The 19,835-nt window shown below is 42.9% G+C and overlaps 1 protein-coding gene across 1 annotated transcript in view; it reads left to right on the plus strand.

The window, feature by feature from the left end:
* Window positions 1-19,835, plus strand: part of FRMD6 (FERM domain containing 6) — a 171,822-nt gene that overhangs the window by 55,472 nt on the left and 96,515 nt on the right. The window contains 1 exon segment of the mRNA XM_033950666.1: window positions 17,556-17,789. Coding sequence (XP_033806557.1) covers window positions 17,691-17,789 — 99 coding nt within the window. The 5' untranslated portion in view covers window positions 17,556-17,690.

Raw genomic sequence — 19,835 nt, forward strand, 5'->3', positions numbered from 1 at the left:
GACATGATCCCTGTTGCAGACACTTTTGCCAAAACACTGTCTGTATCAGGTCTTACAATAAACTTCACTTCCTTAACTAAGAGACTCCACCTTCTTTGTTGTATTCTTGGGCCCATTGCACTCTAGTCTTTGCAACTTTACTCCTGTGTTGCTGATCTCTTCTGTTCTTTCCTCTCCATACACATTTCAATGCTAGTTTAGAAAAGGGAACTAATTAAACAAGGAGAGTTGCATCATATTTAATTTTCCAGGCTGCATGGTAAAGAAGTGGAGAAGGAATGATATGGGTAGGCCTACTATATTGATATGGATTTCCCCATCTTACAAAGGGAAATTTGCATCCATGAGAAAATTACACTTGTTCTGAGACATGCATAAATGTCTTATTGTGGGGCAGGGTTAAAGACCAAAGTCAGGTTGACCATGCCCAATCTTCCAAAACATCCAGGTCTTCCTTCTAGCACCTCCTGGCCAGCCAGATAGCACTTAGCCAGCTATCTGCTGATATTCAGTGGAAGATGGCCTGCTATCTTTGCTGAATATCTAGGCCGGTAAGTAGCCCGAATTGGTCACTGCCTATATTCAACGGCTCGCTGACTAAGGCACACAGCCAGATAGACCTGCTTTTTAGGTGGGTCTGTCTACGGCTTCAAGGCCTTAGGTGGCCAGACACTGATTACTGGCTTGGCCTGCTCAGTCCATGGTGGTGAACTTTACCCTGGAATGCTGGTGGCCGGATAAGGCCCTGGCATTAGATATCCAGGATTGCTGCCGACTGTGGGAAGTAGCCGGACTGCCTTCATTCTGAATTTCAGGGCCTTTGTGCCTGGTTGGGATATCACTAATTTGCATATCTCATGATCAGGTGCCTTATATTTAAAAGTCATATGAGTTTATGTGCACATCATTCTTTATTGCACTATTGAACACTTAGGGCCTTATATTCAAAGACCTCTTTGAAAATCTACTAGGACTGAGAGCCAGATTCTGTAAACAGCGTCTACGTGCATCGAAATTGTAAGCGCCGCTCCATGCGGTTGTCAATCAACTGCTAGGTGCCACTTGTAGCATCACGTGCACTGGTGTCTAAGTGGACTTAGGCAATAGCATCTCTAGGTATCATTGAGGTAGGTGTCAGTAGGCCAGGTTTTACCAGCATGCCCTAATCCCGCTCAAAACTTACACAGATCATTCTCCCTTGCCATGTGCATGCACTTGGGTTTTTGATGTGTATAATCTCAGCTTTGAATAATCCCAGCTTTGTAAAATAGGGAACTAAGGTCCCGATGTTCTAAACCTACAGTGCATTTAACGATCAATGATAAACCAGATCTTATTGGTTTAGCATTGAAGTATTTTACCTTCTGATGCACATAATGGCTCACCGTGGTCTTTTCCGTGCTTCCATGCAGCCTTCGACTCTGCTGTGTACAGTAAATGTACTACAACAAGGCCATTAATATTAAAGCAACTGCTCCGAGCAATGCTCCAACGTCATCTGTTGATGCATAAAATGAAGCGCCAACTTTTAACGCTCCAAAATTACCGCCTGGTCTGGGGGGTGCTGGTAGTGTTAAAACCCGCAGCTCAGCCACGTGTGTTGAAGGCGCGTCTAAGCTGCTCGCATCAAAGCTTAGGTTGTCCGTTGCGTGCGAGGTAGAAGTTCATCATATTTGGAGGGCAAATGCAAGAGCAGTTGTCCTGCCAAAGCAGGCTGCCAACTTCAGGAGCACTTGTTCCACCGAGGCAGTGAAAAAAAAAAATGTTTTCACATTTTGCCCCTCCCCTTCTCTCCCCTTATGACATGTGCCTATGATGCGCTCCTATAAGGCACACCTAGGATTGCTGCTTATGCGCACATCCATGCCTCTTTCCGTGGACTATTCTGCTTGGTGACAGGTCAAAAGCGCGCGCCAACAAAGGCGCACCGAGACAACTGAGCGCAAGGCGGAAGCACGCGCCGAAGAAAAACAGTGTTTTGAGGGGCTCCGACGGGGTGTGTGTGTGGGGGGGGAACCCCCCCCCACACTTTACTGAATACAGATCGCGCCAGCGTTGGGGGGGGTTTGGGGGGTTGTAACCCCCCACATTATACTGAAAACTTCACTTTTTCCTAAAAAACAGGGAAAAAGTTAAGTTTCCAGTATAATGAGGGGGGTTACAATCCCCCAAATCCCCCACAATGCCGGCGCGATCTGTATTAACACACCCTCCCCCCCGTCGGAGCCCCTTAAAACACTGATTTTCTTCGGCGCGGGCTTCTACCTTGCGCTCAATTGTCTCGGTGCGCCTTTGTCGCCGCATGCTTTTGACTATGAACCATTCTGCTTACATGTCAGTCATTTTCTGCAAGGACTGATTGGATGAAATTTCAGTGGGCCTCTGCCGACCAAGTATTGAACATCGTCAAACTTTTCAAATCAGACAATTTTCTGGCATCACAGAGATCCACAGGATTTTACCGGTGATTTTAGAGCATCTGGGCCTTAAACTTTTATGTAAGATGAACTTCTAAGTGCCAGCTTAGGCTTGTCTCACATGCAAATCGCCCATCCAAACCAACCACCTTAGGCTCCTAAGTTTGGCTGAAAATAGGGTGCAAATTTAGGAACTCAACTTTGTTTCAATATCGGGCTCTTCCTCTTTATAGGAAGAAAGGATGGATGGGATCAACCACAGTTGGCTGCTGAACAGCTCACTTGTGATAGTGGGGACAGATTATGGTTATGATGCACTCAGTTCAGAGACTGATGGGATGCATGCTTCCTGTTTTGGGTTTAGTCCAGAGTAAAAGACAGTGCTTAAAAACAAAGCTTTGGCATGCTATAGCTAAATCAAACGTGACTTGCATTTTAGTGCACAGCTGTTGGTGTATGGGGTGATGGCATGCTTCTGTGCACCTATTAAAGGTTGAAATCACAGAGGCCTGGAATATTGTTCAGCTCCAAACAGAGCAGCAATCTTGAAGAACATTTTGAGAGAGTGCCTGAATTAAACATAGAAACCTAACATATGATCTCAGAGAAAGACCAAATGGCCCATCTGGCTTCTTCATTTGTCCTTCCTACTGTTTTTTAATCTTTACATCTTTCAGACATAAGGTTCATCTATGTTTATCTCTTGCTTTTTTTTAAATACTGGTACAATTTTTTCTCACTTCCTCCCTAGCAGGCTGTTCCATTTCTCCACTCTTCTTTCTCTCGATATATCCTTCTGTCTTTTCTTGGTCTGTACTCCTGGAGCCTGCTATTATGATACTTTTATACTGAGAAGGTACATTGATCATTGACACCTTGGGAAGAATAACCTGAATCACAGTTACCGGATGCTAGGGTCCACCTTGGGGATTAGCGCCTAAGAAAAGGATCTTAGGCAGTGGCGGCAAACAGGATGCTAGGAATTATTAAAAAAGGGATGGTTAACAAAACAAAGGCTCCTTTTACTAAGGTGTGCTAGCGTTTTTAGCACGCGCTAAAGAAAAATACTGACGCAAACTCTATGGAGGTGTTAGCATTTAGCGTGTGCGGTATTGTAGCGTGAGCTAAAACCGCTAGCGCACCTTAGTAAAAGAAGCCTAAGAATATTATAATGCCCCTGTTTCGCTGCATGGTGCGACCTCATTTGGAATATTGCGTTCAATTCTGGTCTCCTTATCTCATAAAAGATATAGCGGCGCTAGAAAAGGTTCAAATAAGTGTGACCAAGATGGTAAAGGGGATGGAACTCCTCTCGTATGAGGAAAGACTAAAACAGTTAGGGCTCTTCAGCTTGGAAAAGAGACAGCTGGGGGGGAGATATGATTGAAGTCTACAAAATCCTGGTTCAGTAGCATGGAATATTGTTACTCCTTGGGTTTTGGCCAGGTACTAGTGACCTGGATTGGCCACCATGAGAACAGGCTACTGGGCCAGATGGACCATTGGGCTGACCCAGTATGACTATTCTTATGTTCTTATTTGAATAGTTTTGCCCTATCTCCCCTCTTTGGTTCTCTGAGGAAGTGGTCCTCAAACTGGTGGCATGAGGTTGTTTGTGAAGGGATCTATGTGTTTTATCTTTTTGAGCATAAAAAAGCAGGAATGCAAGCTAAAATATTTTAAAATACAGCTCTAAGGAATGCACGTTAAGTGTCATTTCATAAAACCAGTGTGTTAGGTCTTCTCTGTCTTTTTAGAGGTACAACCTCCAGAACTGAACACAACACTACACTAGTGCTTTGTACTGAAACTCTAACCCAGTGTCTCTCAAACTATGTGCCACGACACAGTGGTGTGCCCTGAAGAGATTCTGAGTGAGCCATGAGAGATTGCAGAATTTTACTTTATTTTTTAAAATTACCTTCATAAGTATACACTAGAATAGATGACATGTATGTTGCATAGGCAAGAGTCTGCCAATGTTACATGCATCTGTGTTTATAAGGATGCAACCGCCCAAACAAGCATCATTCTTGGAGGTGATTGGTCCTTGAAAACTAACTGCAAGTAATTTTAGTTTTATTTTTTATGTACACTTCCCCCTCCGTATTCGCGGTTTCCGTGTCTACAGTTTCGATTATTTGTGATTTTCTGCCAAAAAAATCATTTTCATTTTTCAGGCTATTTTAAGCCCTGTGAGCCCCCCCCCTCCTCCCCCTTTTAAGCCTTACCTGGTGGTTTAGCGAGTTTTCGGACAGGAGCGATCTTCCCACGCTCCTGCCCCGTGCAGATCGCTCACAGGAAATGGCTGCCTTGAGCTCCCATCATAGTCTCGAGAGACAACGGGAGCTCAAGGCAGCCATTTCCTGTGAGCGATCTGCACGGGGCAGGAGCGTGGGAAGATCGCTTCTGCCCGAAAACCCGCTAAACCACCAAGTAAGGCTTAAGGAGGGACTTACAGTCCTTAAAATAGCCGAGGGGAAGCGGGGGTTAGGGGCAGAACCGGCCTGAATATTATTCACAGGTTTTTTTAATATTCGCGGGCCGGCTCTGCCCCTAACCACCGTGGATATGGAGAGAGAAGTGTAGTAGTTATCCTAACTTGAACAACAAAGCAATCAAGGCTTTGTTACCGTTTGGATCTGCTTATCTTTGCGAACTTGGATTTTCAACTCTCACAGAAATTAATTTTTTTTTAAATTCTTTATTCCTTTTCAAGCCAACATAAAGTGCAACAGATAATGAACAAATATTTCAATAAACATCACTCATTACATTCAAATATAATAATAAGTATATATTACCACTCCCCTCCCTCCTTCCCTCCCCCCCTTCCTGGATGTGTTCAACACTCATAGAGAAACTAAAGGGTAATACTAATGATCAAGTCAAACAAAATTTTGTTAATGGGTCCCAAATTTTTTAAAAAAAAATTACTGGGACAGAAATTAAATTGAAAAAAGAAAACGACTGCGGATGGTCGATGTATGCTTGTCAACTATCGAGCTGGGTTTTGAGTTCATTTCCACTCAGAAACAAGCACATCCATCTCATTGATTAGCAATTCTATTCTATCTACTTTAGTTACACCATTTGTTACAATTACCCAGACATAGCTTAAAGAACTTTAAATAAATAACTCTCAAATTTAATTTTTTGTTGGTTTTGCAATTTTATCATTTCAATTATAATGAGCCGCGAAAAATATTTTGCTCAGATTGGTGTGCCGGAGCTAAAAAAGTTTGAGAGACACTGCTCTATCCCCTTCTGGTAAAACCTCTCTCTATAAACTGTAGTGTTCCTCCGGTTCTTGCCACTCTCTTGTCCACATCAGATGTGGTCACACTAAGACCTCTCACTTGTTTGGTGCAAATCACTTCTCTACCTTCCATGTATTCACTTGAATTTCTCATCATGATGCTTGACATTAATGACCCCATTCGTTTCTATGGGGAAAGGCGTTACAGCTTCTGTAGCATTGAATCTTTTAGAGTGAAATGTGGAAGAAAGGGAACAGGGCAAAGCAGTTCAAAAGGTGGATTTTCTACTCTTCCAAAACTTCAGACTGCCACTACCCCCTACAAAGCCTGCCTTCCTCCCCACAACAGCTACACCATCCTGCAAACTGCCCCATCCCCAGAAACAAGCCCTGGCAAACTGCTCCAGGCCAAATAAATATCCCCAACTCCTTTGCCACCTTACAAGCTGCACCACCACCTCACAAACTGCCCCAGCCCCCAAAATAACCCCCTAGTATTGCCCAATCACCCCACAAAATTGCTCCAGCCCCAGTACTGGTTCTACAAACTACCCTTGCATGTTAAAAAATGCTTAAAACTGACCCATTCCGTAAAGCTTGGCACTCTGCAAGTGCCTTCTTCCTTACCTACTTCCTCCACGGTCACAACACATTCCCAGCATATATATACAGTAAACACAAAATGTAAAAATCACTTTATTTCATTTTCTTTGTTGCTAATTCTACTATGAAATCTACATCAAGAATCTTACAGTTTTATTATTGATTGCTATCTGCATTTACCTAGTAATACCTGTTGCAGTCGGGGGTCAGATTAAGCCCCAGACAAACTTTGCATATGCTATTGTGTTCTCATATTTTGGGGAGACCCTGTGAGGTATGCTTAGGGTCTCAAGATGGCAAAATAACGTTGCTTTTGTTTTACTAGTTTTGCGTCGCACATTCTAAGTGGAGAAGGATACCATACAGATGGCTGTTTTATACCTTTTATTGCAGTTTACTTTATACCTTAGCAACCATGAACCTCTGAGGAAGGAGTGTTTCCCAAACACGGACTGTCAGGTCCCTTGGTTTGTTATAAGGTGGTATTTTCAACTGCATAAAATATTTGGTATAATAAACATTGCCTGCATCTAGTACATAGGAGTCTGCAGGATACTAGGCTGCATCATTATCTGACTGAGAACTGCCACTAACTGGATAATTGCACGCTTTGAAATACTTTACAGAACACGAGAGATGTAACAAATTGGATTAGTATAAATACATATTGATTAGGTAGGTAGATCTCTTTAATAAATGAAAAGTCATTGAAGAGAAATTCTGAATTGTCTTTTTTCAAAATACAGATATGGATGAAATCATGCTAGGATTAAGAACACTTGTGGGCCTGAATATAAATGTCATTGAGCCATCCTTTAGCATCACATTATGTTCAGAATATTTTGATGGAGGTGGAGTGGTGAATTAAGAGGAGCTGCTTGGAATAAGCTGCCTGAATCCCTACAGTGAGCTCCGTCTCTGGCAGTGTTCAAGGCCCAGTTAAAAGCCCACCTCTTTGAGAGTGCTTTCGACTCCTAACTCCTCTCACCTTGGGTTCTGCATCCCCAACCCTATGTGTCATGTCTGTCTGTCCAAGTTAGATTGTAAGCTCTTCTAAGCAGAGACCGTCTATAAATGTCAAAATTTGCTGTGTGTGCCTTTCAGTGTTATATAATTGATAAGTAGTGGTAGTAGCTTTCATTGTATCCTGAAATGGGTGAACAAATCAACAGGACCATCATGCTCTTGACTGAGATGGTTGAAAGAAGAGACACACTCCGGCAAAGGCGGATGAGAGCCTCTAGACGAGGCCGAGGCAGAAACGATCAGAGATGAAACGTATCCAACACCGCTCCAATGAACTGGAAAGATTGGGACGGACACAACTAGGACTTGGAGAAGTTGATCTCGAAACCCAGACGTTGAAGGAACAGAATAGTCTGTTGGGTCACTGCAATAACTTCTGGTTGAAATGACGCTTTGATGAGCTAATCGTCGAGATAAGGGAATACTTGAAAACCCTGCGTCCGCAGGGCTGCTGCAACCACCACAAGACACTTCTTGAACACCCTCGGGGAAGACGCGAGTCCGAAGGGGAGAATACGATACTGTAGATGGAGATTCCCCATCTGAAATCTCAAGAACTGGCGAGAGGCTGGATGAATCGGGATGTGCGTGTAGGTCTTTTTGAGATCCAGGGAGCATAACCAGTCCCCCTTGTCAATTAGGGGGTACAATGTCTGAAGAGAGAGCATGTGAAACTTTTCCCTGACCAGACACTTGTTGAGAGCCCTCAGATCCAGAATAGGACACAAGTGGTAGTGCTGGTAGACAACAATCTTGGTTAGGTAAATGTATTCAGCAAGCTATGTTATCCTATTGCAGTTTTCGGAAATTAATTAAGACCACTTTGTTCGATAAGTTTATTACTTAGTGAGTTTTAATTTTGAAATTCTATTTTACAAATACCTGTATTTGTATTTTTTTACTGTATTATTGTATGTTGCTGATTGTCCAGCTCTTTTTAGTGTAAACCGCCTAGAGCTTTTGGTTATGGCGGTATAAAAGACTAAAGTTATTTTTATTATTATATTAAAGTAAAACATCGCTGGTAGTTTTGAACTCAGATGTGATATAATTTAGTAGAGTGATTCTCATTTTTGTAAGCTAAAACCTTTTATAAAAGATTATAATGTAACTGATAGTGTCTGAGGTAAATGGATTAAGCTTGGGGCAATAATGTCTGCTCACTGCAAGAGGAGAAGGAGAAATTCTATTCTGCCAGATAGAATGGAACTAAATCGTCCTCTTCTTATTCTCTTTATTTCTCTCTCCTCTCCATAGGGCAGATGAAAAGCTGTTTTCAATGACTTGAAACAGAAAACAAGCCTATGAATCCAATTATTTTATTTTTTAGTCAGTTTATTCAGTTCTGTTCAAGTCAAGTGAATGTTTGGAATTTAGAGCCATTAAATAAGAGGAATAAAACAAGGAATGTAAAAGGGATTGGGACTTGTATATACTGCTTTTTTGTAGTTTTACAACTACATTCAAAGCGGTTTACATACAGGTACTTCAAGCATTTTCCCTATCTAGCCTGGCAGGCTCACAGTCTGTTTAATGTACCCGGGGGCAGTGGAGGATTAGGTGACTTGCCCAGGGTCACAAGGAGCAGCATGGGGTTTGAACCCACAACCTCAGGTTGTAGCTCTAACTGGAATGCCACACTCTCCTCCATAAAGAAAGAAAGAAAGAAAATAAAGATATTCAGAAAAAAACAAACTGTGGATGAAACACAATGTTCTTGACTTTTCCTGGATTTCTTCAATTGATGTTAAAAAAAATAAAAATAAAAAGTGTCCACATCAGGAAAGGCCATGGTGGGTCAACAGTATGTCAAACTGTGAGAAGCAAAAGCAGGAAGACCCAGTGTTCCACAGAAAAAGGAGCAAACAAACAAAAAACAAACACAATGTTCTTGACGTTTCCTTTTTTTTTTTTTTTTTTTTTACATTGATTGAAGAAATAAAGAAAAAGTCAAGAACATTGTATTTTCTGTGGAACATCGGGTCTTCCTGCTTTTGCTTCTCACAGTCCGATATTTAGACCCCAGAAGACAGCCAAATATTCAGTGCTGGTACAATGCACTCTACTGCATAGCCACTACCTAAGAACTGATATTGGTTAACCCACAGAAACCTGTAATAATTTTCAAGATGATGCGGGTTTAATTTAGTCTTTGTACGTACTATATACAATAGACTCTTTGTTAACCGGAACTCAAGCAACCCTAGCTCTCAAGCAACCGGAAGAATTTGAAAGAAATACTGTAATACTTTAAATAAAAATAAAATCAATTTCTGACAGAAATTTAAGTGTAAACTTGCAGGGTTGTGGAGTCGGTAAATAAATCCTTCGACTCCGACTCCTCAGTTTCTGGTACCCACGACTCCGACTCCAGGTACCCAAAATTGTCTCAGACTCCCCAACTCCGACTCCACAGCCCTGTAAACTTGGCACACCACACCTAAGTACACCCACGCTTTGCCTACCACAGATCCAGTAGTTTGTCTGGAACAGTTTATGGTTTTGCATAGTATGGGGCATAGTATTAGGCCTATTTTTAATAGTAACTCTCAAGCAATCAGAAACTACATTTATGCGGCATCTACCAATCCTCATGGGTGTCGGTTAACTGAAAGTCTACCATATATTGATGCATGTAATAATTGCAAATGATATAACGGGTCTAGCTCAATCTTTGTATGTATATGAGCTGTAAAGTTATTCTGATGATTGTAACCTGCTTAGAACTCTGGTATGTGAGGATTTGGCAAGATATAAGTCGGAACATAACATAATATTTCCCTTGAGGAAATTTGGTCCATTGTTCAGTTTCATCTCTGTGGAATTTGAAGATTTCCTGACATCAACAGCTCATTTTAGGTTTTGCCATGTCATTTCAATAGAGATTGACTTGACCAATCTAAAGCACAACAGTCCTTATTTTTGAAAATACAGACACTTACACATATGTAAAGCTAGTATTTATACATATATATATATATATATATATATATATATATATCTTAGTGCATGTAAATTGCAAGGGGGTGTGGTTTGGGTGTGATATGGTTAGAGTCTGAGTGGGACTATAATCCATATATTTTTACAAATGGAATAGACATGTATGTGGGAAAATTCTCACAATGGGATATCGACCTGATCTTATGAACCTATAATCATTTTAGATGTGCACATTAAGGCCAGCCTTGTGCAGGAAGGACATAGAGAGATTTCTTCTTTAATTCCCCAGTGTTTACTTTTCTCTTCAGAACTGAATGACAGTTGGGGCCTCATTAGCAGCATTTATACATCTAGGTTTGAAAAATGGCTGACTTTTTCATATGTAGATGCCAACACATATGGTACTTTTCAACGTATACATGCAAGTAGCCATGTTTGCTCTGTTGATTTTTTTCCGTGTTTATATTTGTAAATTGGATGTGCTCACTGCATTCCTGCATGTATCTTAGAACAGGCTGTATATCAGCAGATCCTGTTCCGAAAAAACGACCAGAATTGTACATGTCCTGACTTAGACGTATCCATTCTGATTTCTGCATTCTATTTAATTTGAGGCTGAAGAAAGTAGATGAGAATATTCAACAAAGATTTTTTTCCCCCGAGCAAGATTTTCAGGCATCTCCAATTCACCAGAATATTTGCTCAAAAATATTTTAAAGAGAATCTTGCTCTTTCTGGATCAGATAGTGTGAAGATCCCCAAGATTATATCTCTGGAAATGTGTTTGTGACTAATACAGTTGAAGAGGAACCAGATCCAGCGGCTCCAAAGCTAGCTGGATACTGCAGAGTAAACGCAGTAACAATGGGAGCACTTAGGCCCTGATTCTATAAAAGGCGCCGACCTAGTTAGGCGCCTAACTTAATTTTTTTTTTTAATTGGTTAATCAGCTTTGTTAATGAAAAGCGCCATTGAAAATCCAATTAATAAACAATTTTAGAAAATTAGTCGTTAGGCAACTAACTCAGTAGGCACATACCACCTCACAGTGAGTGTCTACACTGAGGCATCTACAGGGAAGGTAGGCGTGGTTAGTGGTGGAGTTTAGGCATGGATTGAGTTAGGCGCCGGTCAGTATCTGCCTTAGATGCTGGTAATGGTGGACATAACAATGAAACCGAAGGCACAGTGCGCAGCGGCCGCTAAGAGAGCAAATAGAATGCTAGGTATAATCAAGAAGGGTATTACTAACAGAATGAAAGAAGTTATCCTGCCATTGTATCGGGCGATGGTGCATCCGCATCTGGAGTACTGCGTCCAATATTGGTCGCCGTACCTTAAGAAAGATATGGCGTTACTCGAGAGGGTTCAGAGGAGAGCGACACATCTGATAAAAGGGATGGAAAACCTTTCATAGGCTGAGAGATTGGAGAAACTGGGACTCTTTTCCCTGGAGAAGAGGAGATATGTCCCTGTATCCGAGGCGACCATGACTTTTTCTCACACCGTTTCAGCAGGTTACCCGTGGGTAGCCGCGGATAACAATCTCTAATTAGAATCACTCATTAGTGAATAGAGATAATGAGAGTGTGATATTATCAAGACAGACAGCCCTCAGCAACAGATGTAAAGTGATAGAGGCTGGTCACCCTTTTCAAACGTCCACATCAGTCAGGAAAATATTTCCTCCCTTCCTTCAGCATTAAAAAGGGGACTAAATGTGACTGTCCCTGGGAAAATGTGAATTAAGTCTGGTGACTTTTAAGTCATGTTTACCCAGAGATGGTCACATATGGTAACTGAGAACTCTGTGAAGAACCCTGCAGTCTCATCAGCTTCATTTGAAGGTTAAAAGCCATATGTTATTAAGGTCCTTGCCAGCTTGTCTTGAGTACTAAAATGTGGAAAATGAATCATTAATCAAGAGAACAAGGCCCTAGGATCCTGTGGAAATCCAAGTGATGAAACCTATAGGAAAGAGTTCCTCGGGAAGGGTGGATAAAAGGAAAAAGCATTAGAGGAGGGAAAGTGTTCTCCCTGCTGCTGGAATGAAAACAGGGAGAGATTTGACATTTTTAACAGTGTAATTTTTCCTCTTAGTAATAAGCACCGCTGCTTGAAAGAGCAGAGTCATCTAGCCTTTCTTGTTTTTCTTTCCTTCTATCTGTCAGGCCCAGATGCTCTAAAGGCAGTGATTGTCTAACAATCGTCACTAAACCGGTTTTGACTGGTTCAGCGACGATCGGATTTGCCGACCTGATGCACAAAATGGTTCACCGCGTGGTTTTGTGCACAATCGCTCCATCTCAGATCCGGCCATACAAATAAGGTCATTAATATTGAAATACCATGTAAACTAGCAGAGCGATTTATGGTCTAACATGGCTTCCTGATGCACAAAAAAAGTAATTGTTTTTAGCGATCTGAAAAAAGAGATTGGTCAAGACCAGTTGCATACCTGTCCTACCCATAGTTCAGCCCTGAAATTAATATAACATACCATATCGGGAAGGTGGCCTAAGGCCCTTATTGGTCCAGATATCTAAGGCTCCTCCCATAGGAGGGGTTAAGGTATTCAGGCTAATCAGGGCCTTAGGCCCCTCCCTGGTGCATTCCAGGATGCACCGGGAAGGAGAAGGCCTGCCAATTCAAAGAGGCAGGCCTGCTGGCAAGAGGGAGTGGGCATCCTTCTTGTTGGCTTCTACAATGAGGTAGGGGGGAGGGGCTTGAGCTGGGGGAGGTTCTGAGCTGACCCCGGCCCCACCAGGGCTGTCTTTTGGGATCTTGTTGATGGGGTGGTGGCAGGGGGATCTTTGTGGGGGATGTTGGGGGAGTGCCGGGGGGAGAGGCCGGGGGAGGGGGGGTGTTCAGGTAGCCCGGATGCACAGTTGGGTTACTGAGGCAAGAGGAAGTAGACATCCCTCCTGTCTCTCTGGGTTTGTCGCTGTCATGGGAGCAGCCATCATCATTGGGGGCGGGGGGGGGCAGGATCCTGCGGTTGTTGTTGGGAGGAGGGTGATGGCTGTGGTTGGGAGGAGGGGCCGGCACAACTTTTTTTTTTTTTTTTAAATGAGAACAGATATTATGCATGGGTAACACACACAACATCTGTGTCCATTAAAAAAGAAAGGTTTCCTGCCCCAAGCAGCTGAGTGGCAGGAGGTTGCTTTGGGGCTTCCTCTGCCAGCTCTGCGCATGTGTGAGAGTCGCTCTTACAGCAATTCATCGGCAGGATCGGATGAGGATTACGATGAGCCTCCACTGAAATCATTTGCATGCAAACATGTTTAAGCATCAGTCACTCTTTTGAAATTGGCCAAAAATCAAACTGCAGCAGACCCATGCAGTCTTTCTGAGCCTGTGTAGTGCATTTAGGCCCTTGTCATTTTTTTCACCAGTTTTGGTAAATTGTGTCCTTCATGCAGCAAGTCAACCCTGGTGATTTAAAAATCAGTTCAGATTATCAGCAATCACATGAACAGAAGCCAACTGCACAGTTATATGTAAAGCCCTACTTGGCTTGAGCACTCTGGCCCCTTGATTTCTAGGATTTACTGAGAGTAAGGCTTTTCACCAGCATTTTCCCCTTGAGTATTTTCTAAGCTCCAGAAAGAGCTCTAATTTTCTACGTTATTCCGTTCTGAAAGTCTTGTTTTCAAATCCCCTTTTCGCTCAGTTTGAGTAGACAGCTCCCAGATGTCTTTGTAGCATCCATATGCAAATTAGTTCCTTATTCTGATGCTGAGACTTCCCTCTGTTGGCCGGTGACAGGACATAGACTCCATCAAAGTGGCACTGGCAGAGAAAAGGCACAACGGTGAGAGGTAGCTTGCTAGGGGTGAGGGAAGTGATACTAGAGGTTAATGAGAAGGCCTAGGCACATAGCTGCGGTATTCTGGGATCATCAGTGCTCTACTGGGAGATTCCTGATGTGGAATAAGTGCTCTGTGGTGATTGTGTTTGTTGTTTGAAGGTTGGGACTGGTAGTCCTCTTGGAAATAGAGGATTTTATCATACAATACCTTGATCATGTTGTTTGTGCTTATGGGGAGAATACTCAGTGAGACCTTTTTTTTTTTTTAGTATGACTTTTCGGCAAAGTTGTGCATTCGAGTCTGAACACTGAATATGCTGGCTTAATTTTATATGGATAAATTAAGTTATCTCTACTATTTCTGTGGATGGTGGATGAATATTGCTGCCATCTGTAAACTTCATGTCCCAACTTCCGACCACTCCTAATCCTGCCTCAACTTATATGGATAGAATTTTGGTCATATACTGATTTACATAGGCAAAATTTATTCATTCTAAGGCCTAACAAATTAAGCTGATGCTGGCTGCACAGATGGCTTTGAAGGTTGCTCTTCATGTATTATACATGTGTTGAGCTAATTTTATGACAAGCTGTTTAACTTGTGTGGCAGATATGAATATAATCTATATGTACACAAGTGTTGATATACAAATACCCCAGCAGGAAAGCTCTGAGGAACATGTTTTGTAACTCTTCCCAGGATGCCTCTAGTCAGGTTAAAGAACCTTATAGAGGTTGTGTGTGCATGTACCCCAGAGAATTCAGTAAATGCCTATTTCTGCATGCAAAATGCTAATTTAGCTGCAGAAAGGGCCTGTAAAATTACCCCCCCACACACCCTCCAAATGGAAAGTATTAGTGCACTTTAGTGCCTTGGCCTAATTATGTTAAATTGAATCAGAATCCTTTCCAAGCCCTGTGTGTGCCAAAAATGATGGATGAGCGTTCATGAAATTTACAATTTCTGTTTCCGCCTATCTTGTATGTTGTTGTGTGGAAAACAAAGGAGGGAATTCTGTAAATGGTGCCTAGTAGTGCTGCCCGATTCAGGAAAAAAAATTTCAATTCGATTCAGCTTACTGAATCGATTTTTCGATTCAATTCGATTTGATTTTCCTGCCCAATTGGGTGTTTTTTTCAAACATCCTGGTGGATTTATTTTATAGCCTCTTCACCCCCTTTGCCTTCTCCTAACCATACTGGCGCTGTGGTGTAAACAAAATAAACAAACAAAAAAGACTTTTCCTCTCTCTGTTAAATCCTAGCTCATGTTTGTGGTCTAACACCATCTCTGGCAGGATACACGTTTCAAATCTGACATATTGTAATCACAAAACAGAAAATAAAATTATTTTTTCTATCTTTTGTTGTCTGGTCATTGTTCAAATCTTGTTGGTCACAGGCTCTGGGTCTCCTTCTTTCTTCTTTCTCCATGCTAACCATCCATCTGCCATCTCTGTCCTCCTCTTCCGTTTCCCTTCCCTCCCCTGGAGGTCTGGAATCTTTCCTTTTTTTCATCTCCATCTACAGATCTACCTTTTCTCAACTACCCTTTCATCCAGCATCTCTCCCTTTCTGTAACTTTCATCCCTAAATCCCATTGTCCACCATCTCTCTCCCTCTCCTCTGTTTTTAGACCCCTTATTTCTTCCCCCCAAAGTCCGGCATATGCACGTCTCTTTGAACCCCCCCTTCCCTCCCTCCCTCCGTGTACTTCTACACCAGGGCCCCCTCCCCTGAACGTCTGCACCCCCCTGAATGCCTGCGTATTCAATTTACCTAATTTCAGCAGCCTGTCCTGCAGAAGATCGCTGGCTCTAGCGATCTTTGCAAGCTGCCATATGTCGTCCGAGTTGTCTTCTCTCTGCCGCGGTCCCGCCCCTCCTCTGATGTCAGCCCAATTCTAATTTTCCCCAGCCCCCCTGCCCGATTCTCAGCTTCCCCAGCCGCCCTGCCCGATTCTCAGCTTCCATCCCCAGCCCCCAAGACTCACCAGCCCCCTTGCTGATTCCCAGCTTCCATCCCCAGCCCCCAATACTCACCAGCCCCCCTGCCGATTCCCAGCTTCCATCCCCAGCCCCCAAGACTCACCAGCCCCCCTGCTGATTCTCAGCCCCCCCCTGCCGATTCTCAGCCCCCCACCGATTCTCAGCCTCCCCTGCTGATTCTCAGCCCTCCTGCCGATTCTCAGCCTCCCCACCAATTCTCAGCCCCCCCCTGCCCATTCTCAACCCTCCTGCCGATTCTCAGCCCACCTGCCGGCTCATTTACTTATTCGACTGGGTGTGGAATTGCAGGGAAGAGAGGAGAAATGTGGAGACAGAGCCAGCAAAAAATACCCTTTGCTTCCGAGCTCCGCTACACGAGGTCTGCTCGCTCCCCCCTCGACGCTCCCCCCTCGATGCAAAACCGGAAGTTACATTAGAGGGGAACAAGACCGGCGGCTGGCGGTGAAAAAAAGAATGAACTTGAATCGGGGCTGAATCGGTGAGTCCAGTTTTTTACAGAAACGAACCGATTCGAATCAATTCACCTGATTCGAATCGGTGAACCGATTTGAATCGTGAGTCGGGCAGCACTAGTGCTTAGGTTAGGCATCACTGGTGCCCATATCGGCGATGCCTAGCCAAAATCCATGCACAATTTAATTTTTGTTAGTTAGTTGAATTGGTGTGTTAATTGATCATGCTGTTAAAAACTAATTAAAAATCAGTTAATTAAAGTTGTGCATGGAATTCCAGGCAGTGCCTAGTGACACCTAAGTCGGGGCTTCTACTGGTGCCTAACAGCATCTGCCTGAAAAGTAGGCATGGTTAGGGGCAAAGAATAGGCATGGTATGACTTAGGCATCTGTGGTAGGTGCTGTTAGATTAGGCCAAGAAAACTCTGGCCTAATGTAACAACACCTACCACTAGGATATCTAGCAACACCTAAGTCCGCTTAAGTGCCACTAGGCGTGATTCTGTAAATTGAGCCTAGCGGTTGATTGATAACTGTGCTGAGTGGTGCCTAGGAGTTAGGTGCCCTTAGGCATCATTTATAGAATCAGGCCCAAAGTGCTCACTTTTCAGTGTCGTGTTGGAAAAGCCTAGGACTAGAATGGTCGATACTAGGAATAGAATTAGAGGAGGGTGTGGCGTAGTGGCTAAAGCTTCAGCATCCTGAGGTTGTGGGTTCAAACCCACCCTGCTCCTTGTGACTCTGGGCAAGTCACTTAATCCCTCTCCCCATTGCCCCAGGTACGTTAGATAGATTGTGAGCCCGCCGGGACAGACAGGGAAAAATGCTTGAGTACCTAAATAAATTCATGTAAACCGTTCTGAGCTCCCTGGGCAGAATGGGATAGAAAACTGAATAAATAAGCAAACAGGACTAGAATGAATCCTACTAGAAAAATATACTTGAAATTGCTCATGGATGTGTAGCCGCACTTCCTCTAATACCCCATCTGCTGATGCCACTATGTTTCTCTCTTTCTCTTGTATTTTTCAGTCATGGTGCCTATGGAGATGGGTCTAGAGATGGCCACCTTATGAAGTGTGTAATGACAAGGAATCCGTGACTGTCGAGTGCTCTGATCCCGAGGTGTCTGTGAACTCCCTCTCCCTCAACAGAGCCTAGAAAACAATGAACAAACTGAACTTTCAGAACAACAGAATCATGCAGGATCGACGGAGCATTTGTATTTTCCTCCCTGACGATGACACCCTGAATCTTATTATAAATGTGAGTAGATCTCCAGGCATTAACCTGGCAGTGGCTACAGAGCACAGAGCTGATCTAGACTGCGAGGCAGAGGGGTTTGCTAGATGTACAGGTTCAGTGCCCTCCCGGTTCAATGGTACATTTAATGTCTTTAAAACCAAGCCTAGAAACTGATTATGCATTGCACTTTACAAAAGTGATAATGCACAAAAATATGGCAGTTAATGCATGCTGTTCCCTTTGCAGAACGGTGCTGGCATTCTGCATCATCTTTTCACTTGTTCTTTGACTAGAGTGGCTTGCCATAAAATTTATGCAAAACTGGCCAATGACATGCATAATTATGTAAATTAACTCAATACCTATATAGGTAAATAATGGTCAAAAAATGTAAATTTCAACAAGAACTATAATTAGTCAAAACAGATACTTATCTGGTGTAAGAACATAAGAATAGCCTTACTGGATCAGACCAATGAGCCATCAAGTCCAGTAGCCCGTTCTCATGGTGGCCAATCCAGGTCACTAGTACCTGGCCAAAACCCAAGGAGAAGCAATAGTCCAGTAGCTTCCCCCATGTCTTTCTCAATAACAGACTATGGACTTTTCCTCCAGGAATTTGTCCAAACCGTTCCAGAGCTTAACTATTCTCTGAGTGAAAAAAAATTTCCTCCTATTGGTTTTAAAAGTATTTCCATGTAACTTCATCGAGTGTCCCCTAGTCTTTGTAATTTTTGACAGTGTGAAAAATTGATCCACTTGTACCCGTTCTACTCCACTCAGGATTTTGTAGACTTCAATCATATCTCCCTTCAGCCGTCTCTTTTCCAAGCTGAAGAGCGCTAACTGTTTTTTGCAATAATGTCTAATACAAAATATATGGCTACTACCTAATTTGACTGCAGTTAATATGGGCTGTTAAGTTAACTCATGCGTGATAACATGCTGTGTTATCTCAGCTTAGTATATTGACCTTTTAAAAGTGTCTTTTACTAGACATTAGCACATGTTTGAACCCACAACCTCAGGGTGCTGAGGCTATAGCTCTAAACACTAGGCCAGGGGTGGGCAACTCCAGTCCTTCGAGGGCCGGAATCCAGTTGGGTTTTCATGATTTTCCCAATGAATATGCATGAGATCTATTTGCATGCACTGCTTTCAATGCATATTCATTGGGGAAATCCTGAAAACCCGACTGGATTCCGGCCCTCGAGGACTGGAGTTGCCCACCCCTGCACTAGGCCATTCCTTCCTGATAACTTGTTCTTAACAAATCAATTATTGGTGCTAATTGGGTTTAATTAAAATTTAGGCACTGGGTTCTGTATGTATTATTAAAGTAAGCAGCTTCCTCATCCGACACCCTCCTCATCTGCTGCTTCCTTGCACTGGGATCTGTATGAAAGCTGCTTATTTTAATAATACTACCCCCCCGCCCCCCTTTTTACAAAACAGCAGAACCAGTTTTTAGCGGAGGCCAGTGCACTAATGCTCTGCACTGCTCCCAATGCTCATAGGAACGCAATGAGTGTCAGGAGCAGCGCAGAGCATTCAGCGTGCCGGCCTGCACTAAAAACCACTTCCGTGGTTTCATAAAAGTGGGGGCTGTTGGAGAGTTCTAAAAAAATATATCTGTTGTATTGTTTTTAAAAACTGTGTATGCATATTGTGAACTGCTTAGGTTTAAGCGGGGTATAAGTTTTTAAATAAATAAATAAAAATAAATGCACGCAGCTCCAAAAAGGGGGCATGGCCAGGGGAGGGTCCTGGGCGGAGCAGGGCATTCCTCCAATTTACGTGCACTATTCTAGAACAATGGGGAGCCATGCCTAATTTAGGTGCAAGGCTTTACACCATGTTTCAGTTGGTGTAAATGTTCCCAAAAATACTAGGACTAGGGGGCATATGATGAAGCTACTATTTAAAACAAACCAGAGAAAATATTTCTTCACACAATGTGACATTAAACTCTGGAATCCGTTGACGGAGAATGTGGTGAAATCAGTTCGCTTAGCAGAGTTTAAAAAAGGTTTGGATAATTTCCTAAAAGAGAAGGCCATAGGCCGT

This window comes from Geotrypetes seraphini, chromosome 7 (genome assembly GCF_902459505.1).
Source record: "Geotrypetes seraphini chromosome 7, aGeoSer1.1, whole genome shotgun sequence".
NCBI lineage: Eukaryota > Metazoa > Chordata > Amphibia > Gymnophiona > Dermophiidae > Geotrypetes > Geotrypetes seraphini.